Source organism: Hemiscyllium ocellatum, chromosome 18 (genome assembly GCF_020745735.1).
Source record: "Hemiscyllium ocellatum isolate sHemOce1 chromosome 18, sHemOce1.pat.X.cur, whole genome shotgun sequence".
Classification (NCBI taxonomy): Eukaryota; Metazoa; Chordata; class Chondrichthyes; order Orectolobiformes; family Hemiscylliidae; genus Hemiscyllium; species Hemiscyllium ocellatum.
The window spans coordinates 53,470,425-53,489,822 of record NC_083418.1 but is presented as its reverse complement, the minus strand read 5'-3'; the positions used below and the strand labels follow the sequence as shown (position 1 = coordinate 53,489,822).

General features: G+C 40.4%; 1 protein-coding gene across 6 annotated transcripts in view; it reads right to left on the bottom strand.

Annotated features, from left to right (window-relative positions):
• Nucleotides 1–2,288: 2,288 nt before the first annotated feature.
• LOC132824468 (alpha-1,3-mannosyl-glycoprotein 4-beta-N-acetylglucosaminyltransferase C-like) overlaps nucleotides 2,289–19,398 on the bottom strand; it is a 39,134-nt gene continuing 22,024 nt past the window's right edge. For 5 of the 6 annotated variants that reach the window (XM_060839011.1, XM_060839015.1, XM_060839013.1 and 2 more), the window contains 2 exons: nucleotides 6,034–6,181; nucleotides 2,289–4,640 (listed from right to left, as the gene is read on the bottom strand). In XM_060839011.1, coding sequence (XP_060694994.1) covers nucleotides 3,490–4,640; nucleotides 6,034–6,181 — 1,299 coding nt within the window. In that variant the 3' untranslated portion in view covers nucleotides 2,289–3,489. Of the gene's footprint in view, nucleotides 4,641–6,033; nucleotides 6,182–18,247; nucleotides 18,331–19,398 lie in introns of those variants that run through there. The other variant, XR_009645666.1, reaches the window with a different exon arrangement.

Here is a 19,398-nt window from a genome sequence, read left to right as displayed (position 1 = left end):
AATCTAGTCCCAGCTGCCAGCACCCGGCCCATATCCCTCCAAACCCTTCCTATTCATACACCATCCAGATGCCTTTTAAATATTGCAATTGTACCAGCCTCCGCCACTTCCTCTGGCAGCTCATTCCATACATGCACCACCCTCTGCATGAATAAGTTGCCCCTTAGGTCTCTTTTATATCTTTCCCCTCTCACCCTAAACCTATGCCCTCTCGTTCTAGACTCCCCCACCCCAGGGAAGAGGCTTTGTCTATTTATCCTAGCCAGTTTAAGTTGCAACTCGTTTCATATTTGTGCCCGTTATTTCACCATTGAAAGTATTAAAACACATTTCTGCTTCCCCGAGGGAGTGATAACTTTGTTTTGATAGGATACAGCCGGATTGTTAATAACTGGCTAAATACAAATTTCTCAATTATTTGTGTTTTATAAAACCATTTGAAAATCTCTAGTCCCACAAAACAATGTATATGTCTTTCTCAACAAAAAAAACCTTTGAATCACTCGGATACCTTCACTTGAGCGACTTTCAATGAACCCATCCGAGTTTAAGAATGCCTTGTAAAACGGGAACAAAGTTTCAGATTAGCTATTGGCTAATCACAGCGGACCTGCTAGAATTGGACATCAGGCTCCCTCACACGTCAGTGAAAGCTGCTGGTCTCTCCTTTACATCTTGTGTTTAATGGGGGTTCAGGTTGAATCACGTCTTTGCTCGGAATATTTTATCTGAAAGTTGTCCCACCCCAACCCCGTCGGTACAAACTTAACCGTGTGTGGTATTTTTATAAGAGTTTATCCAAAAGTATAAATGATGTTCCTTCACGTCTTCGCACAACACAGAGTTTCAATCCATTTACAAACCCTAGCGAGCGTTTAACCACAAAGCTTTTAAAATTATTTGTTCATCAATATTGTGTTTAACTGTCCCGCATTGATTGACGCTTTTCAATCGATTCCCATTCAAATGAACGGGGATAACAATGATACCGTCAATCTATTCTTCAGGCAGCCGTCTCTCATTGAAGAGGACTTTTACAGGGTCTTGTCTCAATCCATCACTGACATTGTTCTGTCTGTTTAAGAGAGTCATCTCCTCTCAATGGATCTCCGTTACGTTTCGGTTCCCTTGTTATTCGAAACTGGCGTTGGCCTCCACCCAACACAAAGACTGGAAGGTGGGCTGGAGAGAAGGGGGAGTTGGTCAAACCATTACATGTAGCAACCTTTTGAAAATAGCATGTGCTCCATCATTCTGCGAAAGGGTGATGTAACTTTACTAAACTAATGACATCCATCGACTGGACCTTATTTAAGGGGACTCTGTCAAAGGGGGTGGGGGGAGGTGTAAGTTTAGAAAGAACTTTCAAAGGTGGAACGCTTCCAAACAACTGAAGCACTTTTGGATATTAAAGATTTTAATATAAAGGTCACGTGTTGTCATTGGTGTGGAAGAGCTGGGGTCAATTGGCAATTTCAAACTGGATAGATCTTGTGGTGATAAGGTTAAGAGAGACAGTGGAGTCCAAGTGAGCTAAGATACAGATCAGATGCAATGTAATTCATGGTAAATTAAGCTCCTGGTGCTGAATGCCTCCTCCTGTTCTTTAGCTTACACAATTTCTGACATTCACAAGGCAGCAGTCAACACATGTATGTTTTCTTTGACCAAGTAAATAGGAAAAGTCCTACCAGACTGAAGAGTTGCTCGCTCATCAGCGAGATGGAGAGAACTGGTGTTGGTTTAACCTGAGGATCACCACACTTCAGGTGAGGGAAGAGGTTGAGAAACAGAGGTTTTAGGGGATATGAGTCGAATGCTAGCAATGGGTTGAATCAAAGGGCCTGTTTCTGTGCTGTACATCTCTAAGACTCTCAGAGACCTTCATGATAACCTCAGCCACCTCACTGTTAGTGAGATTCTGCATTGCCATCCAGCTAGCTGGGAACAGCATGGGTTCAATTCCTTTACATGATTTTATGATGAGACCATAATCTTCTAGCTATTCACTCCCATTTTTCAATCGATAACTCGGTCAGAAACCCCTCAGTGCCACTTCACCAACCAATAGAAATTATCCACTTAACTTTGTGAAATGTTTGATGATTTCGAACTAAATTGTTTACAGGTTTCTAAAGATCCATGCAAATTTTAGAATCATCCATTCAAGAATATTCCTCTTTATTGACTCTTCATTAAAATGCAAATCACTGAAAAATATGACAAAATCCAGAAATCACAATCAAAATAACACAGTATTCAGCAGTATTGACTTATTACACCCATTTTAAAGTCTCATTTGAGAAAATATTGAAGAATATACTTTGTGCCAACACAAAGTACTTTACAAATAATTAACATTTTTTGAAGTGTAATTGCTAGAAAATGTAGGAAATCTGTGCACAATCAATTCCCCAAAACTGCACAGTGAAACCTACGAGTTAATGTTCATTGATTAACATTGATAATCAATAAAAATCAATGTTGATTGAAGGATAGGTATTAGCCAGGACACTGGGGACAACTGCCCTGTTCTTCTTTGAAATAGTGACCATAGAATCTTTTATATTTACCTGAGAGGATTTTTCCTTTCACTACTACATTGATGTATTAGCTAGTGTTTTTTTTGTGCTTGAGATTCGAGTTAGACGTGAACCACAATATTTTGATGCATGGACCAAAGTGGTACAACTGAGTCAGTGTAGAGAGTCAGTAGAAATGACTAAAAGTTGTCACTGCCATAAGTCATCATTTTCATCATAATTCGTAGAAGCTATAATAACATTATAAAAGGGTTCTTTATACAGAAAAGACAGAAAAGCAAGTATGCTCTTCCTGCACAATAAAATGCGTCTGCTACCATTTTATTTGCTGGCTTATGCTGTCCTCTGGTGGAACATTAATAGAATTGCAAAACATTTCTGTTTTTACTGATCAGTTACAATTACCAAAAGATATGTCAGATTTTTTAAGTGATTTGGATATATAGGTTCTTTTGTACTGTAGAAGAATAAATGTAAAAGTTTTATTAAAACTAAAGATGTTTCACGCACACTTGCCATTCATCCCAGTATACCAGTACTGGGGCTGTTTGGTAGAACAATTCAAACTAATCTATTTGCTCCGCATTCCATCCTCTTCCCCCCCACAAAGTTCTGTATCTTCTGGTAACTGTGTTACTAGTGGCTTGGGATCTTTTGTGTGCAACTGAGATGGCAGATGGGGTCCTCACTTTACTTCAAAAGATAGCACCTCTAAGCCTGCAGCACTCCCTCGGTCCTGCACAGGAGTGTCCACCTGGATTACGAGATCACACCTCTGGAGTTAGACTTGAACCCACAACTTTTGGATTCTCAGGTAACAGTGTTATCCAAAAAGACCCAACATTACAGGAAAGGCCAGCCTGTCCTTGAAATTGAAACTGCAGCATCACAACCTCTTGGGCAGTGCATGATAAGGCAGAAAGATCTCAAAGAGAGGGGAAGAACATTATTTCTCCTTTTCAATCCAAATATTCACCTCAGAAATGATAAGCCAGTCTGTCTGATCCTCTGTCACCAGCACTCGAATACATTTCATTGGCTCAGAGATGTGGTTTGTAACATTTTCCAGTTCAAACTTGCCTGCGTTGAATGTGCCAAGTTGATGGTATGTTTTGCAGCTCTGATGACCATTTTCTATTATCTTGTCTCTTCCCACTTGCAGGATCCCAGAATGAAGGATATCCCCCTTGTGTTCTGGAGATCCAGTCCAAACACAGATTTTAGTGATCTTGACTGGGTGTTCAAGCACAACAAGAAAGTAGTTTCCTTCCTTAGGGGACTTACCCCAGAACTGACCAACTCCAAATTCATAAGCTTTGGCAGGCAAATGCTGCTCATAAACTGGGATATCAGTGAATATCAATGCAGGGGGGTTGTCAGGCAAACTGCCCATATGCTCCTGAAACTCATCATCCTTCAGCTTGTTGTGCATGTCTTCAAATGATGAGTAAGTGCCCATGTGCTGGAAAAGAGATGGCTTGAACCTCATCTCATTGGGTTGGGCCTTGGACCTGTGGAAGAGCTCTAACAGCCAATCACAAGGCATTTCATCGTAAAACATCAGCAGGAATCTGGCCAGCTTGGGGAGATCGACACTGTGGTAGAGTTTTCCGATGTAACCCAACTTTGAGAAGGTTAGTGTAGCCCACGATGAGCCCTTACTCAACGTAATAAACCTCTTTATGGAGGAAAGGAAGTTTTTAGCACAAAAAACATCATCCTCTAGCATTAAGTAGTATTCGGATAGGTCAGTACAGAAGTTGACCAGGAAAGCATAGTCCACATTCTGCTTTGACCTGAACTGGACTCTTTTCTGAGGGTCATTGTAATTTCTCTTGAGACCCTCTAGTGTTGGGTAAATATGCTTTGGACACTGAATGACAAGTAGATGGCCTGCACTGATATGTGATATAAACTTCGCTTTGACCTCTGCAGCAGTCTTCAAATTCCAGGACATGTCAAAATCAGCAAGGTAAATCACCACCACCATCTGCTCCAGCTCTTCATAGCTAGACTGCACAAAAATGGACTGAAGTGTGTCCATCAAGTAGTTTTCTCTCACTCGTTTGACCGATGAGATCCCTATTGACAAGTATTCTTGAGAGACCAAAACAAAATTACAAAATTTTAGATTTTAATATAAACACTCTTGCTTAGAAACTGAAGAAAGAGCACACATTTTGACAGAATGCACTGGGAGCATAATAGGATTTAATGGAGCTCATTGTTATTAATGTGTAAATCACCCAACAGCCTCTGACAAGGAAGAGGTATTTCAGGACTGGAACGTGTGGTCAGGGAGACAGGGCTGAATGGATTATGCACAAGTTGAGACAAAAGAAGAATGTGGGGTGGCACAGTGACTTAGTGGTTAGCACTGTGGCCTCACAGCACCAGGGACCCAGGTTCAATTCCCGACTCAGGCGACTGACTGTGTGGAGTTTGCACATTCTCCCCGTGTCTGCATGGGTTTCCTCCCACAGTCCAAAAATGTGTGGGTTCGGTGATTTGGCCAGGCTAAATTGCCCGTAGTGTTAGGTGAAGGGGTAAAGGTAGGGGTATGGATGGGTTGTGCTCCGACGGGTCGGTGTGGTCTTGTTGGGCCGAAGGGCCTGTTTCCACACTGTAAGTTATCTAATCTAATCTTATGGTACTGCAGTGAGGAGGTAATGATGGTGTTGAAGAGTCCTATTGAAATTGAAATATGAACTATATTTCACTCTTCACAGCTGCTGCCTGACCTGTTGAGTTTTCCAACATATTCTACTTTATCTCATATATGGTAGTCTCATGGCTATAATACTAAACTAAAAATATAGAGAACATGCACTCACATCCCACTAGAGAATGTGAAATAAAAAGCTGGATCAATTAAAATGATGATGAAGCAGTTGGATTGTTGTAAATATCCAAATAGTTCAATAATATTCTTTAGGGAAGGAGTCCTTACATGGTCTCAGGCTAAATGTCATTTCAGTCCCCCATCAATGTAATTGGCTCTTAAATGGCCAAGTGAAACATTGGATATTATTGCAGATAAACAATTAAATACTTGCCTGTTAGGTGTTGCCAATATCATGAGAAAGAATAACCTTTCAAAAATATAGAGCTGTTGTGAAGCAATGGTGGTATTCCTATGTCTGAGCCAGGAGGAGGCCTCCATTCAAGTTCCACCTGCTCCAGAGGTGTATAATAACACCTCTGAACAGTTAACTGAAAAACATCTAACCTTTCAAAACAAAGGGAAGGGACATGGGTTTGAAGGGAAAGTATCTTAATTTTAATCCTTTGGAAGACAGGAAATAAATGGTTGGTAGATCGGTAATGGTCCTCCATGTTTTGGACAATGCACCTAAAGATGCTGGTGGTAGAGGATGGAGTTGATTGGAGGGGCCTGACCTGTAATCCTATCATCTATTATCTTAAATAATATCCACAAAGTAACTGATTAAAAGAAATAAAATTTCTCACAAAAGTTCACTATACTTACTTCTACTCTTAGGAGCAGTCCCTGCTAAATAAATGTAAGAAATATTCAATGGATGGGAAAATATGATCTCTGCTGGTGAACTCTGCCATCGTTGTTTGCATATTTTCCCCAGCTCTCCACTGTTATTTTTTTCATTCCAAGCGATGTTCTAAAATCAAGGATTGTAATATCAATGGAAATGCCTTTATTCAGGAACTACAAAGATTAAGAAAAACTACTTGCCAAGAACAAAATGGAGTACTGTGACACTATATAAAAAGAAAGAACTTGTAAATCCATAATATTTGTGACTGCCTCGTGCTGTCCCAGAGTATCTACAGACGGTGAACGTTTTGAACTGTAGTTTCCATTGGACCCTTGAAAATGCAGCAGCTAATCTGTGTACAGGAAGCTCCCACAAAGAGAAATGTGATAAAAGATCAGAGAGTCAGTTTTTGTGATGTTATTTGAGGGGAAAACATGGCCAAGTTAATGGGGAGAATTCCCCTATACTTCTTTGAATTGGTGTCAGTGGGCTCTTTTATATCCACTTATTCCAACCTGAAAGAAACATTATCAATTCATTGCATTAATTACTGTTGTGGCTAGGAACGTTATATCAGCAGAGGTGTGTGTATATTGGTGGGCTGCACTTTTGTTTTACTTACATATGACCACACGTGAGAAGCTGGAATAAACCACTCCATCCCTTGAGCTTGCTCTATGGCTGATCCGGTTACTCCACATTCCTCCCTAATCCTGATTAGTCTTTTCATCCACTTGATTATCAAGAATCTATCTATCTATCATTGCCTTAAAAATATTTCGCTTCTGTTACCTTTTGAGGGTGAACTTGCCAAGATTTATGACCCTCTGTGGAAAAAGTTATCTTTTTCTTCATCTTGAATGGGTGACTTCTTGTTTTGAAAGAGTAATCCCTAGGACTAGGTGGCACTACTAAAAGGGAACATCATTTCCACGTGCACCCTTTCAAGGGCTACTCCACCCTTTTTTAATGGAAAAGTACCCAAAAACACTATATACAATTAACCATTTTAAAGGTCTTCTCAAACAGCCAAAAAAAAAAGCTATATCCTTTACAAATACTTAACCCTAGTGAATTATTATCATTGTTATAAAAGCTTTAAAATTTCTTAAGAGATGAGGGTCACAAGCATAGTCAACTCTCGGTGCGTTCACCAGATGTGAATCTCTATCTATCTGAGACACACAAGGCGCAGAGTAACTAATTGACATTTCTCACTGAATCCAAGACAGCTTAGAACTTCTTTTCAGCCTGATGGCCTGAAGACTTCTACAGACTATTTTTAAAAAATTGTCATTCAGCTGGAATGAATCTTCTGAACTGCTAGGCATGTATCATGGCCATCTATCTCTGTATTTTGTACAAGTTTCACTCAGTAAGCATTTTACAACTATCTTCACAGATAGCTGGCTAATCATTTAACTTAAATCACATGTTTTGTTAGAAAGCTGTTTTAAACTTTCCATTCGAAAAAAGTTTCTTGACATCTTTTAAAATAAAAATCAACCATGCAGGATTAAAACCAAAAAGCCATTTTAGCACTGCTTCAGAACAGAGTTCCCAAACAATATTAAGTTTCATCACCTGCACACTAACCTTTTGGGATTCATGCATTAAGACATCCAGATCCCTTTGCATCTCAAAACTCTGCAATCTCTCACTGGAGAGATTTAGATGAGATGCTACTTTTTTTTATTCTTCCTGTCAAAATGAACAATTTCACATTTTTCCCTTATTTTACTCTATTTTCTAAATCTTTGCCCACTCACCTGACATATCCAAATCTTTTTGGAGCATCCTTAGCTTCTTTTTAAAACTCAGTTTCCAACCTATCTTTGTGTTGTCTTTGGTTCTCTTCATCCAATAATTTATATGAAGGGTAAGAAGTTGAAGCTGTGATCCTCGTGACACATCATCGCTTGGTATATTTTGCCAACCAGAAAATGACACATTTGTTGACTCTTTCCTGTTATCTAGCTGATCTTCTATCTTTGACAATATGATACCTCTGACGCCATTAGCCTTTCGCTTTCGCAGTAACTGTTTGTATTCCTGATTTCTCATGTGAATAATGGAAGTCTAAGTATAGTGGCTTCATTTCAACCACAGCACACATTTACTGCCTCAAAGAACACTCCCACAAGTAGCTACTTGCTTTCTTTTCATCTGTTCCCAAACCAGTTCGAGAGCATGGTTACCTGAGTTTCTGCAATTGTTTGTTTTGTGACTGCCATCATTAATTAAAGAGTCACTCTCCCTCCAACTTTTCTGGCTTTCTGTTCTTCTTAAATAACATGTCCCTCCAATATTCAGGCCCTAATTTATGTCATCCTGTATCCAAGCATCTGTATTGGCAATCAAATTGTGCCTCTGTTTGTACTCTCAGTCTATCTGTTCTGTTCTTGAATGCTGTGCCTATTGGGAGATAGACCCTAAGGGCGGCACGATGGCACAATGTTTAGCACTGCTGCCTCACAGTGCCAGAGACCTGGGTTCAATTCCTGCCTCAGGCGACTGACTGTGTGGAGTTTGCACGTTCTCCCCGTGTCTGCGTGGGTTTCCTCCGGGTGCTCCGGTTTCCTCCCACAGTCCAAAGATGTGCAGATCAGGTGAATTGGCCATGCTAAATTGCCCGTAGTGTTAGGTAAGCGTAAATGTAGGGACATGGGTGGGTTGTGCTTAGGCGGGTCGGTGTGGACTTGTTGGGCCGAAGGGCCTGTTTCCACACTGTAAGTAATCTAATCTAATCTAATCATTTTGTCCTCATTTTTGTAACCTCTATCCTTATCTGTCTTATCTGACATTGACTTTGTTAATACCATGAATCCACTTCAAATGTACATCCCTAAATATGAAATATTTTGGGATATATTGAGGTTGTAAAGGGTGCTATTTTAGAAACAAAAAGCAAAAGAACCATGAATGCTGGAAATCAGGAATACAAACAAATTGCTGGAAAAACTCAGCAGATCTGATAGCATCTGTGGAGAGAAGCAGAATTAACTTTTAAGGTTCAATGACCCTTCTTCAGAACAGAGAACTATGTAGAAATACGAGTTTGTCTTTCCTTTAAGTCTTTTTATACAGAATCCAAAGCATATGAGCAGATCATTTAACTAGTCTGTTCTATTGTTTTTACACCAAATGGAGCTTCTTCCACTCTACTTTTTCAAATGCTATTAAAATATCCCTATGTGCACGCATATCTAACTTCAACTTAAATGGATCAGTGCCCTTCATCTTAATATCCATGTTTGGCAAGTTTCGTATTCTAAATTCTGTGTTGGTGGAGGCTTCGTAAACTAATTATAGTTTTGTTTTAGTGTATTTCATATATATTACTTTTAATTTTGGAATCCCCTACTTGTGAAAACTTTTGGGTCTACCGTCTCAAACATCCTTACAATCTTAAAAGAACTTGCCTGGTCACCTTCAGAATTCATGCATGTGAACCTCTGCTTGTGTACGTCCTCAAAGTTGTATCATTGAACCTGTACTATGTCTCCACATTTATAGATTCTTAGAGATGTACAGCATGGAAACAGACCCTTCGGTCCAACCCGTCCATACAGACCAAATATCCCAACCCAATCTAGTCCATCTGCCACTTGTCTGCCGTTGGCCCATCTGATCAGGATCCCATTGTAATCTGAGGTAACCTTCTTCGCTTAAATTTAGGGATGCACAAGAGACTATAAATGGAGGAGTGCAGAGAACTGGAGGAGATTACAGAGCTAACCTACATCTAGAAACACTGATATAATATGTTATAATATCACATGGATACCAGAAAAGTGGTGTACTTACAGACAGATAGCATCACAACATATGATGTTCCAGTATTAAGGTCTTTACTTCACCTTCAATAATATGCAGTGCAATGGAATCTTCGCAATGTGTAACCACTGCAGTTAGTATGTATATTCTTAAAGTCATGTAATGTAGTCAAACATAAGTAATCATAGAACTCTAACTGTAAATCTGAGACCACACAACAGAGTAAATAGATTGTGCGGTTAATAGACATTAAGACATCTGTCTCAACAAAACCCAGTCTTCTTGGTATCTGTCATATGGGCTAACATTTAGGGAAATACTCAGACTATAATATACTGACAGTATTGTTCAACCCAATAAGTGGCAGTAAGTGGACAATAAAACCCAGTGGCTGCACGTTGCTGTAAAGGTGACAGTATAATGGCAGTTCCGAAGAGTTCACTTATAAACATCCCTCACCTTCTACCTGAGTTCAGAACTGAGTTCAGAACAATCAAACCCAAGTGTTACATTCTGTACGGAAACACTGCAACCTCAAGACAGGCAGAACATTTTAAGATAACACTCTTTATTTAAGAGTTAAGAGCAGGCGGCACAGTGGCACAGTTGCGGGCGCCATGATGGCACAGTGGTTAGCACTGCTGCCTCACAGCGCCAGAGACCCAGGTTCAATTCCCGCCTCAGGCAACTGTGTGGAGTTTTCACATTCTCCCCGTGTCTGCGTGGGTTTCCTCCAACAGTCCAAAGATGTGCAGGCCAGGTGAATTGGCCATGCTAAATTGCCTGTAGTGTTAGGTAAAGAGGTAAATGTAAGGGAATGGGTGGGTTGCGCTTCGGTGGGTCGGTGTGGACTTGTTGGGCCGAAGCTCCTGTTTCCACACTGTAAGTAATCTTAAAAGAATCAGGAAGCCAAAATATATGGATTGCTAGAGGCCTGGTACAGCCCAATCTGGCAAAACAATCCGAGGATGAAGTACACAGGAAAACTCCTGTGTTATTTCAGCATTACTTGTGCCTGTGCATCACTTTGATTTTGTGGCAACAGCATAAAAGCAGTGAAAAAAGACACGTACGACTTTCCTGCCACCAATGGGCATTGCTCAAACTATTTTTTAAACTAGTAACTTTTAAAGTAGCACCAATAACAAAGAGACCAAAAGAGAGAAATGGACAGCAAAAAGTAAAAAAAGCACTATACTGCAACAACAGAGCATTTTTAAACAGCATAAAGCTGCATATTAAAGATAGAAGGCAAAATCTAAGCATGGATTGCAACTCCATTGACATTCTGTCAGAATTTCAGTTATTTAAAGAAAAAATAAATCACTATTTCATCGATCAATGTGTAGTTGATAAAAGAATGACGGGTGACTGTCTGTTAGAATTTGCACATTTTCCCTGTGTCTGCATGGGTTTCCTTCTGTTAGTCTGATTTCCTCTCACAGTCCAAAGATGTGCAGGTTAGGGTGGACTGGCCATGCAAAATTGCCTATAGTGTTCAGGGATGTGTAGCATTAGTCAGGAGTAAAATGACAGGGGAATGGGTCTGCGTGGGTTACTCTTCGGAGAGTCAGTGTGGAGTTGTTGGGCCAAAGGCCTTGTTTCCACACTGTAGGGAAGCTATAAATTCTACAAAATGTCTTTTGCATTTTCAAATGACGAGTTAAAAAGAATAAAATCTTTGGCAGTTGCAATGAAGACCATAAAGATCATTACAAAATATTCCAGTTTTGGCAAAATTAGTTTAAGTGAACTTCAGGATTGACAGGTTTGAGTTCATTAATCTCCAAACAACCAAAATGAAACATTCGAACAGTTCATGTAGAATTGACCATTGTTTCTACACCCATTAACATAATTCTCTAAGGCACGTCAGGACAAATCAAAAGAAGATACCATTAACACATTGCGAGAAGGATGCAAGTGTGAAGCAACTGTCTTGAAACTGAACGGTCAAAATCCTGGAATTTCCTCCCTAATGGCATTGTGTGTCTACCTAAAGCAGGTGGACTGCAGCAGTTCAAGAAGGCAGTTCATCACCACCTTCTCAAGGACAACCAGGGATGGGCAATAAATGCTGGTCAGCCTGCGATGCTCACCTCCAATAAATGAATTAATAAATAAACAAGCAAATAAGTAAAGCCCTGCTATCCCCAGAGTCATACCAAATGTTAAGGTTTTTTTGAAAGGTACCCCAATTTACCTGACTTTCAGACCAAAGTTGATAGAAAGATGGGCCAGGTTTCTGCACTAAACAAAAATTATGTCTTATGAGTAATTAGATAATAGTTAAACAGATTTAATCCACTAGAATAATACCTAAAACTCTAATCCCCTGACAAACATTTCCTCACATGCACTCAAAAATAGACAAAGAAATTTGGAAAATAGCTTACTGGCTAAGGTAGAAAAAAACTGGAAAGCCAGGACTTGGTTTCCCAATTCCGACATTAAGATTATCTGACTGTGGAGAGCCTTGGTGTTCAGCTCTCTCTCTCTCTCTCTGGAAGGTGCAGATCCAGGGACTTTTTGAAAAGTTTTAGGGTCTCTGCCTCCACCACTAATTCAGGCAGCAAATTCCAGACACCCAGCACCCTCTGTAAAACTACTTTTCCTTATGTCCCCTCTCATCCTCCTGCCCTTAACTTAAATCTGCAACCCCTGACTTTGAACTCTCTGCCAAGGGAAACAAGTTCCTCCTGTCTACTCTACCATACCCCCTCACAATTTTGCATACTTCAATTACCTCACCCTCTGCCTTCTCTGTTCCAAGGAAAACAGCCCTCATCTCCCCAGAACTCCAATTCTTCAACCCTGGCAACATTCTAATAAATCTTCTCTGCACTCTCTCTCCAGAGCAAGTACGTCCTTGTAATGTGGTGACCTGAACTGCACATAATACTTCACTTGGCCTCACCAGTGTCTATACAGTTTCATTATTATAGTCTCCATTTTGGAATTCTATACCTCTGCCAATGAAGGAGACCATTCCACATGCCTTTTTTACAACCATATCTACACATACTGCTACCTTTAGGGACCTGTACACTTGCATGCCAAAATCTCTCACTTCATCTACATCTCTCGGTATATTCCCATTTGTTGCATATTTTCTTTTACTGTTTGACCTCCGGAAATGCATTATTTCACAGTGACCAAAGGATGAACACCACCTATCACTTCTGTGCCCACTCCATCAATTCATATGTATCATTTTGGAGTTTATGACTACCCTCTTCTCTACTCACTACACAACCAATTTTTGTGTAGTCCACAAATTTCCCATTGGGTGTGTCCCACTTTCAAGTCGAAATCATGAATCTACAAAACAAACAGCAGGGGTCCCAAATCTGAACCCTGTGGAACATCAATTGAAACAGCTTTCCATTCACAAGGGCATTATCCTTTGTTTCCTGTTACTGAGTCAACTTTGGATCCAGTTCGACACATCACCCAAAGGCCTTTTATATTTTTGACCAGTCTGCCTCATCGGACCTTATCTAATGCCTTACTAAGCCATAGGCTGAGAATTAGGGCCAGACTGTTCAGGGGAGATATTAAGAAGCCACAAAGGGCGGTAGATGTTTGCAACTCTCTTAACTAAGTTCTAGACATGACATTCTAACTAAGCAGCAGCATGTTATTTGGAACTGTCAGCACTCAGTTCACTTCTGGTGGGTGGTATGATAGAAAACCCCATTTAATGAGGTCTGATCTTCATTAATAAGATCATTAAGAAGCAATAATCCTCCTTACCAGACAACGTACTGCAACCTAATAAGAATTTCATGTCAACATGCAGGCCTTAGTTAAAAGATTCATTGAGTTGACCGCAACATTGAGAACAGCCTTGCTGGATTTCTCGCATGATTCCGAATCCCACTAAGAACAAAGACACAGAGGTGGATGCATCAAAATTGAGCTAGAAGATGGTCTTCACATCATTTATTGTGATCACGGCTGAACAGAGCAGATTCAGTAAGCTATGCTTACCGTTAACCAGCAGGCGGGTGGCCTGAACACATTCAGCAGGTCCCTGAGCAAGCATGTACTTTCTGTCTCTGAAGAGATAAATAAGACTCTAGGAATGTGATTTTCAAAGGCCAAGTTTGTGATTATTTCACAAGCTCTACTTCAAGACATTCCAGACTATATACATGGAGGAAACATGGGCACAGAAAAAAAAATCAAGAGATTGGCATGTAAATTAAACTATTGGCATGGCATCAATAAGGACATTGATCAACTGATCAAGTCATTAAAAAACATGTCAACCTCATCAACAATCAAGAGATCCTCTTCTTGTTCTACACAAAATTCCTTCTTAACCTCATCTTAACCAGTGTGCAGTTCAATGGAATTCATGTAAAGTATAGTCATTACAATTAACAATATGCCGTGTTACAGTCATATAATGTGGATGCGACATCAGTAAGCATAGAACACAGACTACATCTGCATCTCAGAATTTATGAAAGTTAGTGTGATTAAGAACAACAGAGTACCTGTGTGTGCAGGATTATGAGTAATATTTTCCATGTCCAACATAAACTCCCGTTCTGGTGACTGACTATTTCACTGACTATTCTATGTGACAAAACAAAGATACCAGTAGTGCAACATTTGCTGACACATTAACTACCACATCCAGGATGCTTGGTGTTCCACAATGAATTATGTCCAACAACAATATACAATCTGTGCCCTTCCAAGACATGCAGAAAGTTGTGTCCAATTCATTACCTCTTCTCCTCATTAACCTCAGCCTAACAGTCTCAGAGAATGCACTGTTCTTTTGTTAAAATCCATGATAATTAAGTGTAAGGTGAGTTGCCAAGATTTTTGGATAGCGTGATATATCCACACGCTACTCCTCCAGGCTGTGGTTCGCTCTGACCATCATCTCTCATGTTTGGGAGACAGGTCCACACAGTGCCTTGCTCCCACACACTCACCAGCCAAGCACATGTGCACGATGTATTGTTGGAAAGAATGGTGAAAATAGCACAAGAGCACGATCAATGTCTGTGCAGGCAGTTATCCCAACTTGTATGAGGACTGAAGGCAGTGTTTGAAATCTCTGTATGAATACATGAGTTTGTAGCATTCTATATCATCGTGTCCTACACAGGTCATGTCACATTGTAAAAAGCAAATGTTAAATTCTGCACCATATCCAAGCTGTACATAATCAACTACTGACTACAAAGGACAACTCTAATTCTGAAGCTATAATGCCAGACAACATCGATGACAAATGATAATCATCTATCTGTAATGTCAAATAGTACAGAGTGAAGGCTCACAGCCAAGTTATAATAATAGTAAACAGATTAGATCCTATTGTGTTGTGCATACACCAAAGCTTTATCTTAATGAGTACAGATAATATGCCTTTGTTCATTCTTGTAAATGTTTATTGGAAAAGGACTCCCTTTGTTTAAAGGAGAAACAGGGGACTTTGTATCATTGGGTCGAACCCAGAAAGGTAGTATAACTTTAAGACAGTTATATGACACCACAACATTGGATATTCCAAAGGTCCCTGACTTATGGCCTCATATACTTATGAACAAGATCCCATACTACTATTAATTTTAAGGATCTGACATGCAAATATTCACTCATACTAACAAATTAATTGGGCTAAAAGCAAATAAGCCCACTGACCCTGATGAACTGAATCCTAGGAACCCAAAATAAGTATCTAGTAAGATAATGGATGCATCAGTTGTAATTTTCCAAAAAATCTTTGGATTTTAGACCAGTGGGGTTCCGCGAGGATCAATGCTGTGACTATAACTGTAATCAGTATATATTAATGATTTGGTGGAAGGAAGTGAATACAGACAACACAAAAACAGGTGGAAAGGCAGTTTGTGAGGTGGATGCAGACAGTTTACAGAGAGATATGTTTAGGTTTAGTAGGTGGTTAAGAAGGTGCCAAATGGAGTATAATGTGGGAAAATATAAAATTGCTCATATTAGTAAAGAGGAGCAAAAGAACAATAGTATTTAAATGGAGAAAAAACTTCAGAAAGCAGCAATTCAAAGTGACTTTGGGTTCCTTCTTCATTGTGATTGTAATGAGGTCAGCCAGCTGGACTCCATAGAATATGAGATCCCTGATTGGGGATTTTGGAGCAGCACAGTGGCTCAGTGGTTAGCACTGCTGCCTCACAGTACCAGAGTCCCAGGTTCAATTCCAGCCTTGGGCGACTGTCTGTGTGGAGTTTGCACATTCTCCCCGTGTCTGTGTGGGTTTCCTCCAGGTGCCCTGGTTTCCTCCCACAATCCAAAGATGTGCAGGTCAGTGAATTGGCCCTGCTAAATTGCACATAATGTTAGCTGCATTAGTTAGAGTGAAATGGGTCTGGGTGCATTACTTTTCGGAGAGTTGGTGTGAACTTGTTGGGCTGAAAGGCCTGTTTCCATGCTGTAGGGAATCTAATCTAATCTTAATCTGGTCTAATTAGGGAGCCCTGGATGATAGATAAAAAGAGGAGTTTCAGAGATACTGCCATTCTGAAGAAGGCTGTACTAAAGTCAAGGCTTGTTTATGTGTAGATAAAGGTTGACTTGATGATGGGATACCGGGTACACTGGAGTTATTTCAGGTATGAAACACAGAAAGCTAGCACATAGGTGCAACAGATAATTAGGAATGCTAATGGAATGTTGGGCCTTATTTTTAAAGGGTGTTAGAGTGCAAGAATAGAGAATTCTTACTGCAACTCTACAAGGTGCTGGTGAGACCCCATCTGAAGCACAATGAGCAGTTTTGTTCCCTTAACAAAGAAAATATATTATTTCATTGGAAGCAGCTCACAGAATGCTCACTAGAATGATCCCTGGTGCGGAGGGGATGTCTCATGAGCAAAAGTTACACAGGCTGGGACTCTACTCACTGTAACTTAGGAGAATGAGAGGTGATCTCTCCAAAACATTTAGGATTTTGAAGGGACTTGTCAGGGTAAATACTGAGAGGATGTTTCGCCTCATTGGAAAGTCTAGGATCAGACAGCATAATCTCAGAAATAAGGGGCGCCAATTTAAGAATGTGATGAGGAGACATTTCTTCTTTGAAGGTTGTGAATCCTTGAAACTCCTTACTACAGAGAGTTGTGGGGGCATAATCCGACTTAAGACTGAGATGTTCAAATTTTTGTTCAACGGGGGATCAAGGGTTAGGAATTGGCTTAGCTCAGTTGGCTGGGTTGTTGGTTTACAGAGAAGTATGATGCCAACAGTGTGAGTTCAATTCCTATTGCTGATTTGAAGTTACAATGAAGGACTCTCCTTTTCAACCACGACCCTCACCTGAGATCTGGAGGCCCTCAGGTTAAATCACCACCAGTTGCTTCTCTCAAATGAGAGCAGTCCCTGTGGTCTGGTAAGACTATAGTGATGCAACAAGGGCTATGAGGAAAGGGCAGAAAAGCAGATTTAAGGAGTGTAGGATCAGAGTTTGTGAAAAGATTTGTAGCTCGGGTGCTCGTTGTTGTGGTTCTGTTCGCCGAGCTGGGAATTTGTGTTGCAGACGTTTCGTCCCCTGTCTAGGTGGCATCTTCAGTGCTTGGGAGCCTCCTGTGAAGCGCTTGTGATCTTTCCTCCGGCATTTGTAGTGGTTTGAATCTGCTGCTTCTGGTTGTCAGTTCCAGCTGTCCGTTGCAGTAGCCGGTATATTGGGTCCAGGTCGATGTGCTTATTGATTGAATCTGTGGATGAGTGTCATGCCTCTAGGAATTCCATGGCTGTTCTCTGTTTGGCTTGTCCTATAATAGAAGTGTTGTCCCAGTCGAATTCATGTTGCTTGTCATCTGCGTGTATGGCTACTAAGGATAGCTGGTCATGTCGTTTCGTGGCTAGTTGGTGTTCATGGATGTGGATCATTAGCTGTCTTCCTGTTTGTCCTATGTAGTGTTTTGTGCAGTCCTTGTATGGGATTTTGTACTCTACATTGGTTTTGCTCATGCTGCGTATCGGGTCCTTCGTTCTGGTGAGTTGTTGTCCGAGAGTGGCTGTTGGTTTGTGTGCTGTTATGAGTCCTAGTGGTCGCAGTAGTCTGGCTGTCAGTTCGGAAATGCTCTTAATGTATGGTAGTGTGGCTAGTCCTTTGGGTTGTAGCATGTCCTCATTCCATTGTCTTTCCCTTAGGCATCTATTAATGAAATTGCACGGGTATCTGTTTTTGGCAAGTACATTGTACATTATACATTCCTCTTTTTGCAGTTCTGATGTAGTGCAGTGTGCTGTGGCCCTTTTGAATAGTGTCTTGATGCAACTTCTTTTGTGTGTGTTGCGGTGGTTGCTTTCATAGTTCAGGACTTGGTCTGTGTGTGTGGCTTTCCTGTATAACTTTGTGCTGAATTCCCCGTTCGGTGTTCTCTGTACCATCACGTCTAGGAATGGGATCTGGTTGTCCTTTTCTTCCTCTCTAGTGAATCGGATTCCTGTAAGTGTGGCGTTGATGATCCGGTGTGTGTTCTCTATTTCTGTGTTTTTAATGATTACAGAGGTGTCACAATACATGGGCTAGCAAAGACGGAAGCACACAGACGATATCATACTAGCAATGATGCTTGACCCAAGAAATCACATCATAGTGAAAAGAATTCAGAGAATGGACACAAACATTATTAGGATTATTATTAAATGTTGTCCTTGGTCACTGGTGCAACCTCGTCTCAGATGCTTCTCCTTTATTGATTCGGCTTCTATCAATGATTTTGCAGAATTCTACATGCTAAAAACCCTGTTCAAAACAAAAAATATGTTTACTGATTCTTTTACCTTTTAACCTATGAAACATCTCTACTCTCAAGAAAAAAGCCCAGTTCTCCTTATCACTAAAACCTCTCAACCTTGATGTCATGTTAATAAATTTCAGCAGTGCTGCTGCCGTGGCTTTCATATTTTTTTCTATTACAATCTGTTGTGAAGGTGAAGTGGCTCATAACTTAGCACACAAAATGGATTCACACTAAATTCAATGGTTATACGGTTTCAGTTTTGGGTGCAATTAATGGAATTGACAATGGCCCAGTATTATCAGACAACCTATAGTGTACATGTCCAATTTGCCTAATCTCTCTTCATAGGACAGTCCCAGAAACCAGTCTGGTAAACTGTCATTGCACTCCCTCTATGGTAATAATGTCTTTCCTGAGATAAGTGACTTAAGTTGTACACACGGTACTACAGGTGTGGTCTAATCAAACTCCTAACGAATTGAAGCATTGTCTTTACTACTCCTGTATTCATATCCTCTTGTAATAAAGGCTTGCATTTCATTAGCTTTACGAAAAGCTTGCTACACCTGTATGTTAACCTGCCTTTACTTTTTGAGAAGGACATGTGGGTCCCCTTGTACATCTACACTTGACTGATTAGCAAGGTTAGATCCCATGGAATATAGGGAGAACTAGCCATTTGGGTACAGAACTGGCTCAAAGGTAGAATACAGAGGGTGGTGGTGGAGGGTTGTTTTTCAGACTGGAGGCCTGTGACCAGTGGAGTGCCACAAGGATCGGTGCAGTGCCCTCTATTTTTTGTCATTTACA